Genomic DNA, 15,722 nt, shown 5'->3' on the forward strand with positions numbered 1-15,722 from the left:
CCCTCACATACCTCCTACTTTGATACCATTGGCATTGCAGCCTGTTCATACAACATCATTCCTCCCTTTACGCTATAGTAGACAAGCTCCTCATTGTTAATTGTCAAATCTGTAGCTGTTAATGGCAAGGCGGCTACTTTAAGAAACAGAGCAGGGAACAAACATGTGCCTGAGGGGAGGTCAAAGTAAATTTGAAAGCATATGTATATCCTTTGTCGAAGCGTTACTCAGTGTGAGACCAGATAAGAGCCCTGGGTCAGGGATTTGTCCTTTGACATATAGTGCAGTCTGAATGTATTAGGGCAGTGACACATCTTCTTACATGTTTGATCTGTACTGCAGGATGTTGAATTAGAAATCAAAAGAGAATGTTAAATTAAAACATGAGGCTACTGACAAGGACATTCAAGCACCTACCATTATTTAAAGAAAAACCCTTGATTGCCTTGCTTGTTTGTTGAAAATGATTGTCCAGTCGCATTGTCATTTTAATTGTAGTATTGCATTAAAAGCAGGCCACAAGTCCTAGACTGATCATACAGCATGGATATAAGCATCCTCAAGCAGACCCTGTAATTTGACAGCCGTTGCATTTGCATGGATTGAAAGGATTAAGGTCATGCCATTGATCCATAGGACAATATATTTATATTATTGGTTTGGCTCAATTTGGTTCCATCAATAATGACAAATAAAAATCAAGACTGAGTAAATATCAGACAGAATCTGGAGTGAATGAGCGTTGGACCTTTAAACCTTTTTATATGTCTTCATTATAAGTGGAATGATCAGATAAGTAAATCTGTGTCAAGTAGGGCTGTACCTGAATATCCGAATATTCGGTCGTTGGAGTACTATTCGGATTTCGTTATTCGTTTTTTGTTTTTTTTTCATAGCAACAACATAGCAACAACAACTTCCTGTCAACAGCGCTAACTCTCCTTCAAAATAAAAGCATGTCCATACAAAATAGGAAGCCAAGCCAAGTTACACTTATGACATATACAACTGCAACGAAAGTAACAAACACAATGCGATATCCTTTTCAATTTCAAAGAACATACATTGGGTTGTATACATTAACACATAACTATAAAACAACAATACTGTAGAATAACAAAATTAATGCCTTGAATAAACCGAAATACACGTGTTGAAGCCAGCGTCGAATATCCGAATATTCGCTGCTGATTACTACCGAATATCCGGAGCCTGAAAAATGGTATTCGGGACAGCCCTAGTGTCAAGGTCCTCCTTGTCTTTGACAAAACTAACTCGGAAAACAGTATGTTCATATACTCGTGTTATAGTTTTGCCATTCATATGCATCTGTTGACATACAACAAAGAACTTTAAATTAGTTCTAACATCCGTTTTGAACCCTTTCTGCTTCACAGGGGATACTGAATTTTGTATTTGTCCATGGCTTTTTTGTATATAACATCTGAAAATGGGACTTCATTAAAATCCTCTCTTCTCTCTCTGTCTTATTCTCTTTCAGGTCCATTGATGTGTGATGGACGCCTGACACACCTCCTCCTCCCTCTCCTCCTCCTTTTGCGGGCTCCCCCACTGTTCAGCTTTGGTGAGCGCACCTGTCCAAATAGCTGCCGATGCGAGGGGAAAACGGTACATTGTGATTCAGCTGGCTTCTTAGATGTTCCTGAAAACATCTCAGTTGGCTGCCAAGGCCTCTCCCTGCGCTACAACGATCTACACACCCTGCTGCCGTATCAATTTGCTCATCTGGGCCAGCTTCTCTGGATATACTTGGACCATAATAAAATTTCAGCTGTTGACAGTCGTGCGTTCCAGGGGGTTCGCAGGCTTAAAGAGCTGATACTGAGCTCCAATAGGATCACATCGCTGCACAACTCAACATTCCATGGAATTCCCAATCTTCGCAGTTTGGACTTGTCTTACAACAAATTGGAAGTCCTTCAGCCAGGTCAGTTCCATGGCTTACGAAAACTACAAAACCTACACCTGCGCTCAAACGGTCTCTCCAATATCCCAATTCGAGCATTCCTGGAGTGTCGAAGTTTGGAGTTTCTGGATTTGGGTTACAATCGTATCAAGGCTCTTACTCGCACTACATTTTTGGGGCTTCAGAAGCTAATGGAGTTGCATCTGGAGCACAACCAGTTCTCACGGATCAACTTTTTTCTGTTTCCACGCTTGGCCAATCTGAGATCACTCTTCCTGCAGTGGAACCGCATTAAGGTGGTCAACCAGGGCCTTCCATGGACTTGGTATACACTGCAGAAACTCGATCTGTCCGGAAATGAAATCCAGATCCTGGACCCAGCTGTGTTTCACTGCTTGCCCAACCTTCAAGTCCTCAACCTGGAATCCAACAAACTGTCCAATGTGTCTCAGGAGGCTGTGTCAGCATGGATATCCCTGACCTCCATGAGCCTTGCCGGGAACATGTGGGATTGTGGAACTGGGATATGCCCGCTTGTGGCTTGGTTGAGAAGTTTTCGGGGTAGCAAAGACACCACTATGATATGCAGCAGCCCTAAGTATCTCCAGGGAGAAAAAATTATGGAAGCCACAAGGAACCATGGAATTTGTGAGGAAACTGATTACGTTCTGACAGAAACACCCTCACCAATGTCAGAACTCATTTCTGAAGCAACAGGAGAACCAACCTTTGCCCCCACTAGCGCCTCTCCACCAATGCCAATAGCAAGCACCTTTGGTCCTGTCCCACCCTACAGACCTCGACCTATTCCTCATCCTACCTTTCCAGGGCATATGAGCAAAGACCCAATAGACTCAGTTGCCCCCACCCGACCCACGCTCATACCACCTCCAGAGCTGGAACACATGACTCTTCACAAAGTGGTGGTGGGCAGCGTGGCACTCTTCTTCACTATGTCCCTAATCTTGACAATTATCTATGTGTTTTGGCGGCGATATCCAGCTGCAACCAGGTTGCTGCCGCAGCGATCCATGGTGGGGCGGAAGCGTCGTAAAAAGAGTCCAGAGCCTGAGCAGAACCTGAGCTCCCAGCTCCAAGAGTATTACATGAGCTACAACCCTGCTGCCACTCCAGAGGCATTGGAGGTGCTAAGCAATGGCACTGGTTCCTGCACATGCACAATTTCTGGCTCCAGGGAGTGTGAGGTATGATTCATCGCATCAGCCAAAAATAACAAATCTAAATCAAAATGCAAAGGCTCAACAGAGAGGTAAATCCTTTATCAAGTATGCCCTGTAACAAATACAACGTTGAATCACAGTTAAGCATCCTTGACTCTTGATTCACAAACTCCAAATGTTAGATTAGTCCAATTACTCAGGTTTTACTTTTAAAACCATAAAGTGGAAAATAGAGAAAACCTAATTTGATCCAGGGTCTGAGGTTGATTGAGTGTACAATTAACACACGTATAATCTGTGCGTTATTTGTTATATACATGTTATTATACATGTCAACTTGTAGAGAACATGAATAATTGGACATTATCTAACAATTTTGCATAATACCACATCACATAAGCATGGCATGACTCATTTTTAAGCAATTATGTTCTGGCACTTGTGTGTGTTTCGGGGAGTGTTGTTGGTGGGTTCATTAATGCGTGTCTAAAAAACATTTTCTTGTATTTTTTATCATGAATGGAATTATATTCAACATTTCCAGCACTTCACAATGGATTGCGTTTAATTGAATTTGTTGTTTGACAGTTCTGCTGTAACGTAGCAAAGCTATTATGGAGTTGCATAAGAGCACTTTATTGCAACTGAAAAGTGGAACACATTGAATTGTTTGTTACAAGGTCGAACATCCGTTATACAGTAGGTGACTAGGTTATGTTGTCTTTTTTATGGAGTTGCACTGTAACTGCCTTTCAGATTTTCTCTGGAATATTCCACACTTCCTCAACTGTGTTGATAGATTTATGGTAATCTGCACAGAGGAGATGTACTTCGGTAATCCCGAAGCTTATGATATGGCTTGAAAGTGGATCCTTCCACTGTGATAAGGAGTATATTTATAAACCAGGGTAATTACAATTATTCGCTTGGAAACTGAAAAAAGATTTTCATGTTGTCTTTGTTAGATCTCAGGTAGCATGTTTCGGGTATGACAGATTCACCAAGGGTCAAATAGAGTTTAAAAGATTCGTAAATCATCCTGTTTGATAAATGTTTTGTATAAAGGTAAAGAAATAAGTGATAAACACCAAGAGTGTGTGATACCATTGAAAATTGCAATTTGGTGATAAGTTGCTAATAGTTTTGACTACATTCTCACAATAAAATTATTTACAAACGTTAGATGTTGAATATATATACTATTCTTTGGAAACAATGCATCAGCTTTTGAAAATTATGATTTTTTATTTACAATATACCCTGTGCTGTAAAATATAGTTATATAACTTACTTGTACAAGGGAATATTTTTCACTTGACCTGAATGCAGCTTTTCCTTTTCAGTGGTGAAAGAAACTGCTTATCTTGGATATTTGGTTACAAATATCGCAGGATATATTATTTTCCGAGGGATCCATCAGCATAACTGCAACAGGGAACTCAAATCAATATGTCAACTCAATCCGTATAAGACGTGCATCTCTTAATATTGACAATGGAGCAGTTCCAGCTTTTATCTTTTTACATGGATTGTAAAAGTTTACTCAAAAAGCCTTCCTGCAGTTATTGCATTTTCTTTATTGCATCTCTCTCTATGCTGTGTGTACAAGTCATTACATTTGGAGCTATAGTGGATTGTTGCAGTCGTGCTGAATTATGATTATTTTAAGTAGTGTATAAGCAATTTTGAAAAGGCATTTGTGAAGAACAATATTGTAAGAGTGAAATGGTTTTGGGGCGTTCACGATGCATAACTGAAAGATGTTTTATCCTGCCTCACTGAGAGATCTGTGCTCCGTTGATATATGCATATGATTTAGAAAGGTGGAAGCTAATCAAGCAATCAGTGACTGGAGCTGTCTTCTAGGTGCTCTCTTTGAGTGAATTCAGAGAAATGTTGATTAATGGGCGGAACCAATGTTTAATCTAAACCAAATTATAATGCTATTTGTAGAGAAAGCTCCTTTCACATATTCGGCAATCCACCTACGTACTTCAACTACAACCTCAACTTCAACTACAACTCATAGCTCCACGGTTAGGGAAAGGGGTTAGGAGAAATGTCATATATGCAAATTCATTTTTTGTACCATGAGATGAGCCACAGCCTAAAGTCCACTTTCATCCAGTAAGTTTAAAAAACACATACAATTATGTGGGTTTGTAAACAAAGAAGCTGTTTCTTTAGCATGCTCAGCTTCAGTCTCAATAATGAGCGTCTCTCAGGAGACGGAAAATGCAGTTGCTGAGTTTTCTTAGAAAACAAATGTAGGGCTTGTGCCGTGTACATGAACAAAATAAATCCCTGTGTAAATTGCTAAGTACCATTGCGACATCCGACTAATATTGATAGAGTGGGGTCACATTATGTTCCAAACCTGGCATTGACGGATAATCATTTTAAAGCTGCCAAGCTATGCTAAATATACTATGGTATTTCATCAACAAATTCCCATTATTACAAACCCATTTATTTGGAGACTCAAAGACAGGCACAGAAAAGGTTTATGAGACCCAATCTTAGTTGGTGGCATGCACTGCCATGTGCCTGATTTGTTAGTCATACATCTGGCACCAATATGCTGCCTGACTGCACTTTGCCACACAACAGGGTTCTGATTCTCTCCTCAAGCAATGCACGTATTTCTGTAGCAATCAGCGTCAGTGTATTGTCTCTCTATAACCATAATCCAAATCCAATCTTCTCCAGAACAATCTCTCCCTTTCAAAGACACTGACAGGTGTTTGCAGTAGTTGTTGCAGCGAGTTGGGGGTGCTTGACTGTTGCTTATTTCAGGCGTTTAATAATTGAAGAAGCTGGCGTAAGCTTGGTTTAGTTTGATGAAAATGGGATCTTGCTGACCGGCTCAGTTGGCTGTGTCTTTTATCTTCGGTCTGTGCAGCGCCTGCAGTCTCTGTGGACAGCGATGTGGAGGAACAACAGGCAACACAACACATTTACCCTGCTGTAGGACTGAGTGAGCTATTATCAAGAATGGTTTAGGCAGGAAATAGTTTGAACCGTGTACCGTCTATCACTATGGGCCTGGATATTCCACAAGTATAAGCCCTTGCAAACCAAGACAGGTGCCATTATTTATTCAGGCTGATTCGATTTTGGTTCACTCTGGAGTTATGCTATGAGATTGCTGAGATTACCAGAATCCCTTTAGCCAATCCCACATTCCCATCATGTTGTACAGAATGTAAACGTCAGCAATTAAAAAAGGAAATACAATTTAGGTGGTCTAGTAGTTATTGGGAATATCTGACAGCCACAAACTCTTTTTTAAATAAGAGAACTACAGAAGTGTACCATACAAATTATAATACTAAGAAAATAATCTGGATAAAAGATAAGCCTATGAAGGGCTGAATAATTAGGTATTCCTATATCCAGGGGCAATAGCCATATTTTGTTATTGTAATTAAAATAATTGATAAAGCCCTCCTAGTGTGTGCGAATGAATGACTAGAGAATTTCAATTATTGTGAATCAAGTCAAAGATCACAAAAGTAGTGCATTTAATCAAAAAAAAGGCCAATGTTCAGGCCAATTTTGGATTCAAGAAAAATAGATCTAAAGCTAAAATAGGCAACAAGGAAAATAGCTTTTCAAATTAAGATTGCAGCATCAACCAGTCAACTCAAAGAAACTCACTACTTGACCAAACGTTCCCCAACCGCGATGAGAGAAACTAAATGAGTAAACTCACATCCCTCCCTTGTACTAACCTCAAAGCACAGAATGTATTCTCCATTGCCAGAGATATAAAAAAAATGGACGAACACTATTTTTTCCATTTCTCTTGAGCATTTGGATAAAATGTTGTTTTACAAAAAAATATATATTTATGGATGGTACCCAGTATTAACACTTTCCTTTGAGCCGTTTACTCCCACACAATTCTCTCTGCTTTCTTTTCTTAAGTTGAGCTTCATCACCAGTTAGCTGAACTGCCAGTTATGTTTCATATTGCATTTCTATTGACCTAATAAACATTTAATACATTGTCCATGATTGTATTTAAGGTTTTTTATGTCACGTTCTCATAAATGTTCTGCTGTGACCATGTTGGCAAAAATTGGTCAAACCAATATGCTGATTGTTTTTATTACTGAATATTCTGCATTTGTAAATTGTACACAACAAACGTTCTTATTGACAAGGTCTAATCTTTCAAAACACAAGTGGTTGATTGGCAAAAATACATAAAGCGTCGCATAACGCATCGGACAACGTCATGTTGCCCCCCCCCCTGAAGCATACCCTGCCTTATGGTTTATCATACTCTAAATCAGAGATGGGCAACTTGGATGGTGGTGGGGGCCACATCATTGATGTACTGGCCACCAGGGGCCGCAGATTCACTTGGAACACACACACAAAAATTCCATGTATTGTATGTAATTATTAACAAATATACTAAGTCTGACATCTTCATTGACATTTTACAATCTTTCAGGGAACATCCTCTACTAAGCTCACTAAACAAATATCAGTTCACAGAAATGTTATCTAATTTTTACAAGTGGCATGTTTGTATTAAACAGGTTATTTAACAGTGGAATAAAACCATTTTAAACTATTGGAAAGCACGTAAAATGTGTGTGTATTGAGATTAACCATTAAGATGACATCAACATGAAGTCATGAACACTAACCCAGACATTAGTTGTCTAACTCGAACCTAAGACACTTGTAGCCAGTCTCTGCATTCCCCTTATTCCACAATAAGGGGAATGTCAACACAGACACCCGTCAATCTGTACTCTGCTGTTCCTCAGCGCCGCTCCCCCTCCCTCCCGCTGAAATGATGAATGAAAAGCGTAGTAATTATAGATAACACGGCAGGGTCCGTGACAGTTTGTTTTCATCTAATTTCAAATAAACAAAGTCTTGGTTTTTAGAATATTAAACTTGTTTCGCCAAATTCAGATGATAAATACAACTTTTAAGCTTGTAAAGGCATAATTACAAGCGGTGACTTAAATTCACAGCAGGCGTAACAACAGCCGGTGTTTCTTGTGAGTGTTTCCCCGGGAAGCAAACACAATACACACAAACGCCTCACAGATTATTTTTGCGGTATTTGGCTGCCGAACGAAATCATGTACGCAGCTCGTGACCTAACTAGGAGTCTAGTGGACGGTATCAGTACTAAAGGTACAAATATATATATATTTTTATTAATTACGTTGTTTATAAATTAATCTGAGGGCCGCAAAAAGAGCCGCCATTTGCCCATCCCTGCTCTAAATGAAACTATATATTAGAAAATCAACATCATGCTTTATTGAACCAGGCTTGAAGCTTAATATCAAGACCATAAACTCATGTTTACAATATTAACTCAATTGCGAGGTAAGATTTGCTCACAGACTTCTAAACAATTTCACAAAAAATATTTGACAAAATGTTTAAGACAGTTTTCAAACATTAAAGTTGCAGTAGAATATATAGGTAAGTGTTAGGGCTATGGGGATTACTTTGGTTAGAGACATTCATTGTTTTTGGTTAAAGTTATACTTCATTAAGATTATGGAAACTCCATCATATTGGTAATGCTTAGAGTACTGGTGAAGTGTTGATTGAGAGGTATTGATCAAATGCTAAGGACACCCATCCCTAGCCTTAATGGATGTTGTAATTCATCTAGAACATGTACAACTTTATAAGTGCAAGTAAATGAAAGGAAAAGGCATAAACATTTGCAAAAAGAGACTCGAAATCAGCACTTCCTTACAAGAGAATATCACTAGCCCGGATTAGACAGCCACCATCTCCCTGTGGTCTTTTCCTCAAGCACTCCCTGCCTCTTGGAGATGTTGTGCCTGTGCCCCTCCCCCCTCAGACAGCTTTGAAGAGAAGGATGTCACACATCCAGCCACAGCACTCACTTTGCATGTCCCCTAGCTAATTCCCCCCTCCCCTAGTTCCGTTCCACTTGATAGGCGTTGCTCCAAAATACATTTAAAAAAAAGAACACTTTCATTTTACGCTCCCTCTCCTCTCCTCTTTACCTCATCAGTTTTTAAGGAATCATTAAGAGCTTAAGTGCAAGCAGGCGTATAGCACAGAGGGAGATCTCAATGAAAATACACACTGGGTCTCATATTCCAGTTAAGTCTTTTGACTCCCGCCTTTTTTTCTCTCTAGCAAATCCCCCTTCCAGGAAGAGGACCAGCAGCTGGAAATGTGTATCATGAAATTCTCTCTGGCCTTAAATGATTAAATCTCTGTGATCAAGCAAGATAACGTTTTTAAAGAATTGAATTATTAAGGGGGTTTTATATTTCATAGAAAGCTTTCTGTTTCTTTCCAATGCAGCCTTTTAACTCAAAGTGTTGTACTTTTGAGTGGGAAGGAGACCACGCTGCTGTTTTCAGCCAATAAACAAACTACTATAATTGGATATGGGGGGCTAATGAGGGCAAGATATATGTTGTTCTCTGTTTGGCGCTGGTGTAACAAAACGAAAGAACAGAAAAACACCCTGTTTATCATCATTTGGAAATGCGCTGCGGTGAGAACAGCTACTCTGGCAAACCTCTTGGTGAGAAGTATTTCCACTTATTCAGTGCAACAGCCTCTCAAATATCTCTGAGGGGCAATTTCATGCCCTCTTCCCTCAATTGGCGGGTTACCCTCAAAAGAACTCCTCCCGCAGAGGCTGTAGGGGAGGATGATGCATGTACTGAAATGTTGTAAATGTGGCTTTTCACCCACGGCACTTCTTCCTAGTGTACACGCAGTAATACTGCCATACGACACAAACCCTAATGAGCGGTGTATTATTGGCAACATCTGGAGCTTGGATTAGCCCTGCAGCAAACACAAATAGAGATCTTCCATTTTAAAGGGTGTCACAACAAAAAACACCATTGTACAGCAGCTTTTAGAAAGTTTGTGCATGTGTTTGTCTTTTCGATGGAGACGGGGAGAAGAGCTCAGTGACGCCTTTATATAAAAGATCCACCCCCTCTATTGCCCTAAATTGAATTGTATAATCTCCTACCTGCCCCCCCCCTTCCCTCCCTTCTGCTTTTGCCACAGGCTTTGGCTGCCCCTACGTGCCTCATCCTCAGATAACAGTAGCATCAACCCACCCACCTTCACTTGTTCTGTCAAAACCCACAAACATCTCATTCTGACACGGCTTTTATAACTTCAAAATCCAGCACGAATACATAACCGTCCTAAAATGTGTTTGGGTTCTGAATGGGAGTTAGTGTAACTTGCAGTATTGTGACATTACTACACGACACAGTGTAAGTGCAATTAAAATATACATTCCTCCTGCCCACACGTACTCACACAGTCTCTTGACGAAGTTCAACTATGCAACTTTACACATACGGAGATGTGAACATGTAACAAAGCGCTCAAGTAATTAAGGCAAGACACTACTAGAGGCAAAAACATTGTTTATTTGTTTGTTCTTCTTTTAGATTAGCTGGTAGAAGACAGTTAAAATACACATTTAGTGTTTGTTGTACAACACTTTTTGTGCCTGCAGATTTCTCTCTTACCGAAAGATAGCATTACTTCGAGTTGATTTACATACAAATAATGCCAAAAAATACAAAACTTAAGTTGCAACTATTTTGATAACCAATTTATGCAGCATATAATATCATTTTCATGCAACGTTTACTTATTGTAGCATTATCTGAACTTTTCAATGACAGGATTTGTTTCTTTTGTTGATGTGATAGTTGAGTATAAATGTTTTTGGGGTTACCATCTATCTCTGTCTAAGGTTGTGACAAAACGATCAATATCAATATCCTTTGGGACTTTGTGATCGACTTTGTTTGTCTAATTTTCTGACATTAATATAGTGATTACCCAGAGAACAATATCTTCTAGTTGCAGACTAACTGCCCATACTGGTCGGAAACAATCTCTTTGTCGCACCTACTCTGTTTATGGGGGACAATTCAAAGTCTTGGGGGGGTCTTGACTTCGTAAAATCAAGTTCTTGTGTTTGAATCTTAAACTGTCTTTACTTGTGTTTCTGCTGACCGTGTGTACTCATGGTGGAAGGAAACCTCCTTTTGATTTCATTGCCGAGGGTGGTATACCACCTGATGGACTATGTGCATTGATGAACTCAGACTGAAGAGTTATGCAATCCAGGTGGAAAACACAATTTGGAATAAACAACTAGATGCGATTAGTAACTTCACTTTTTTGGGTTTTGTGTTTGGGCCCTTTGTTGGCTGTGTGATTTTAAAAACAATTATTTTCCAATCGGGATATGATTGATTGCGATATTACTTGTTATCTTAGTGCAGTTGATCATTTCTGAAATATTACTCACATTATCATTAAGAATATAATAAAATGTTCATGGAGTGATCTAGAAAGAGGATCTGTACCGAACAAGGACTTCTTAATAAGTGTGTAGAATACCGTTTGTTGGCCGGGACTTCTCTGCAACAGCACAATACTACTAATGATAGTTTCACATATTTTGCATGTACTTAATATAGGGCTTCAATATGGACTTTATTTAATGTGCAACCCTTTTTGGAACCACTGTACTGAATGAATAATACCTTTATGAATCTTGAGAATAATTGTCTGACCCATACTTCTACAGAAAATTAGCCTATCAACCCATCCCATCCATCTTCTCCCGCTTATCCGTGGTTGGGTCGCGGGGGTAGCAGTTCCAGCAGAGAGCCCCAAACTTTCTTTTCCCTGGCGACATCAACCAGCTCTGACTGGGGGATCCCAAGGCGCTCCCAGGCCAGCGAAGAGATATAATCCCTCCACCTGGTCCTAGGTCTACCCCTTGGTCTCTTCCCAGCTGGACGTGCCTGGAACACCTCCCTAGGGAGGCGCCCAGGTGGCATCCTAACTAGGTGCCCGAACCACCTCAACTGGCTCCTTTCGACGCGAAGGAGGAGCGGCTCAACTCCGAGTCCCTCCCTGATGACCGAACTTCTCACCTTATCCCTAAGGGAGACACCAGCCACCCCGCGGAGAAAACCCATCTCGGCCGCTTGTATCCGCGATCTCGTTCTTTCGGTCATGATCAACCCATTTTCTTTAATAAATGAAACCTTCCCATATTGCACCTTTAGTTACGTTTTTGCAGTGTTATCTACAACTGTGATCCAACTGAGTTTAGCTCACGTGGGAAAATATATGCTGCAGGAAACCAGCTGGAGTCTAGTGGAAAGAAGGAGGCTCCATGCTTTTTCCAAGTGCTATTTATATCATTATGAGGTTGGGAGATAATGTGCAATCAGGCAAGCAGTGGCACGAAATCACCTCCATAAAGAGAGAGCTGGGATGCAGCCCCTTAAGGAGAGACAGCAGTGACCAGTGTACTCTAAGAATAAAGGATGGAAACAAAGGGAAACTGTGAGGAGGCGCACATAAAAGCCCTTACATGTTTCATTGTTCTCATCAAGAGAGACAGGCATTCGGAAATAGTTTATAGTCTGAGTTTATGTGCTTTCATGAATTTGACAATATGAGTCCTTTGTAAGTAGTTTAGGCTGTTCATTGTTCCGTGCTCAGAGGCATTTTGGGATAAAAACATTTCCATTCAGTTAGAAACAAATATGTAATTTCCTCACCAAAGTTCCCAGTATAATCTGAATCATAGTGTATAACATTCAACAGTCTATTTTTCATTGTCTTGACCTTTTAGCTGTTTTCCTGAAAATGAACCGTGTCTGCGGTCCCATGTTATTTTTTTATTTTTTGCTCCCGTCACATGAATTTTAATTTCACAAGGCTCTGTCTCTTTCTCCGCAAATGTTTGAATTATTAAAGTGTGGTTTTCAGAAGGGAGCAGATACATTTGTGTAGATCACATCTTTTTGAATGGTGCCCTCAAGGCATATTGTTCGTAGAACCAGGCAGCAGCAACAGCCACCCACGGAGGCTTTGCCTATTAAAGAGCACTTTTGAAAAGTTTATATTTTATTAATTTGATGGACCTAAGAACAGTTTTCTTAAACTGAGATTAGGAAAGCGAATCAAATGTGAGATGGGGCTTCGGAAGATGCAATGGTCCTAAACCAGAGGTATTTAATACTCAATAATCGGGCCTTTCATAGGGATTCATTTGGCCCCGCCTCCAACATTGTGTCCAGTTTTCTTTATACATCCATGGTCATACAAGTCATACAGCTGGAGGAAGCCATTAGAAGACACGGACAATGTGTTTCTAAAGGAGGGGAGACAAATATTTCAAGAATGCTGTGGCATTTAAACAATGTTCACTTCACAAAAATATCCCATACACCATTAAACCCTCAATAGCAACATGAGCTATTGATGGATAAATCCATTATGTTATGTTGTTTACAGCAAATTCAGACCTACCATGAATATTGCAGCTAAGATAGAAGGTCATTGGACAGTCAAGGCTTTTCTCAATCCTCTTTTGTCCAATTTTGAAGATACTGTTCTAGTAGTAGCCTCAGTTTCCTGTTTTTAGCTGGCAACAATGGGTTTTCTTTCATTTTCAGGGTTCAAAGAGTTGCATTTTAAGCAATGCTCTTATGCGTACCTCAGTTGTATTGAATGGTTATTACAATGGTACAATGGTTATTGTTGATATCAGCTCGGATGTTGGCCCTTCGCCACTGCCATCAACAAGGCCGTTTGAGCTGCCATTCACTGCATATTTTGGATTTGGATCGTTCTTTCTAAAGCCTAGAGGTGGTTGTGCGTCGAAACCCCATTAGATCGGAAGTTCCTGAAATACTCAAACCAGCCTCTCCAGCATGCCACGTTCAAAGTCACTTAAATCACCATCCCTGGAATGGTGTGGTTATGTTTTATGTATACTGTAGTGGTGAGTCTATTAAGTGGTTCGATTGAGACACATTTCAGGTGACTTTTACAGAAATGCTTGATATTCACTGTCTCTTTGATATTGAATCCTTGGATTGCAGCTGATGTTTCCAATTATTAAGAATTATCTAGCTTATAAGCATAACAGGGCCCAGTTAAGACAATTACAAAATCAGCCAAGTTCAATCTTTAAACATAGCAGGAATTCATGTCTTCTGTCGAAAACAAGTTACAGAAAAAACGTATTCATGCAATTCCTCAGTTGGCTATACTCAAATGTAAAAAAAGCAATCTTACAGCTGCAGCTTGTCTTGAATTGTGCCGCCATGTGTTTCACTAAAACCGAGAAAGTGGAGCACATCACATCCGTCCTTGAATCTCTGCACTGGTCTCCTTAGTGTCAACGGATAGCTTTTAAAATCCTGTTACAAGTCTATAAAGATCTAAATGGTCTCAGGCCTCGATACATCACTGAGTTACTTTTACGTTAGGAAACACCTGGACCCCCCAAGACATTTGGGACAAGTACACATGCAGGGTGTATCGATAATTTAAACAACAGGAGGGTGGCTGTGTGTTTCTAAGATCTCCACCAATGGAACAAGCTTCATGAATATCTGAGGTCTGGAAAAACTGTTATAATCCATCAATGTAATCAAAGCTAATCTAATCATTAACCCTTTTTTTTCTAAATTGCATTTTGTTTAATGCAATTTATGTTTAATCTTCAGCCATTTACCCAAGAGAGTTTTCTTTCTGTCTCTTTCTATTAAAAATTTGATTTAAAATATTTTTTTTTTGTGTGATATAAACCCAGTTTGGATAAGGTTTTCATTTAGGCAAATCAAAAATAGTTATTGAAAATAATTACTGTTCAGTCCTTCTTTGTAGTCTTAACTGTTACTTTTGACATCTGCTTGTATCCATACTGTAGCTATCATAATCAAAATGGAAGGAAATATATTGTTTTGTGTCTGAACATGCAGTAATACAATTCGTAACATTTTATCTTCAAGTTAAAAATACTTAAGTGAATATATACATTATTGAGATAGTGGATTTGGCTCACTGTTAAATTTTATTCTGGTTTAGATTACCTTCAATGTCGCCCCCCTTGCAGATGTGTATGATGAAATCATGTTACAAATTGTGTTGCATGCATTTGTGCATGTTACAGATCCTAACAGTTCATAAATGCTTATTGGCTGCAAGTAAAAGGGCAAAAAACAGAGCTTCCTCTCACAAAATACGTTTCGCTTCCAGCATCAAGCTCCTCTGCGTGTTCCAATGCTCTGAAGTAGTGATGTGATTAGAGTAAGGGTCTGCTCCTGATTCCGTTGTTGAATCAGTTGCAAGTCAGGGGTACAAACTTTTTGTCATATCTAGGACAACAAAAGCTTGTGCTATGAAAAACGACTGTTCAATGTCCCAACTAGGGAACCATCACATCACCCCTGCTGATGCCATAGCCAGTCTAGAGTCTTTGAAGAAGAGAAGAGTGAGACATTTTCATTTTTAATGCAGAGTCCAGACTTTTGAACATTATTAAATGTGTTATTGCTGATGTAAAGTGTATTTCTAAGCCATGGTTGGTTGGTTCTTTTTCAATAATGCAACAAAAAATGCAGTCTTAAACTCAGCTAAGGTTTTTCAATGTCTCTTAATCAGCAGTTGTGTTTCAGTCTCTCTATTATTCACCAACATTCAACAGGGAGAGCTTTATGTTGCAGAGGCAGTGACAAGAGCATATCTTCTAGTAGCTCACTATGGTGGTGCGATCACTGACATGG

The 15,722-nt window shown here is 39.6% G+C and overlaps 1 protein-coding gene across 2 annotated transcripts in view; it reads left to right on the forward strand.

Annotated features, from left to right (window-relative positions):
- The window catches only part of lrrtm4l1 (leucine rich repeat transmembrane neuronal 4 like 1), a 55,679-nt gene that overhangs the window by 15,846 nt on the left and 24,111 nt on the right, over positions 1–15,722 (forward strand). Inside the window, exon 2 of one of the 2 annotated variants that reach the window (XR_004570331.1) lies at positions 1,502–3,197. Coding sequence is in view for 1 of the 2 variants with exons in the window: in XM_034229461.1 (XP_034085352.1) it covers positions 1,502–3,132 (1,631 nt within the window). In the remaining variant the exon portion in view is untranslated. The remainder of the gene's footprint in view (positions 1–1,501; positions 3,198–15,722) is intronic. The other variant, XM_034229461.1, reaches the window with a different exon arrangement.

Source organism: Gymnodraco acuticeps, unplaced genomic scaffold (assembly GCF_902827175.1).
Source record: "Gymnodraco acuticeps unplaced genomic scaffold, fGymAcu1.1, whole genome shotgun sequence".
NCBI lineage: Eukaryota > Metazoa > Chordata > Actinopteri > Perciformes > Bathydraconidae > Gymnodraco > Gymnodraco acuticeps.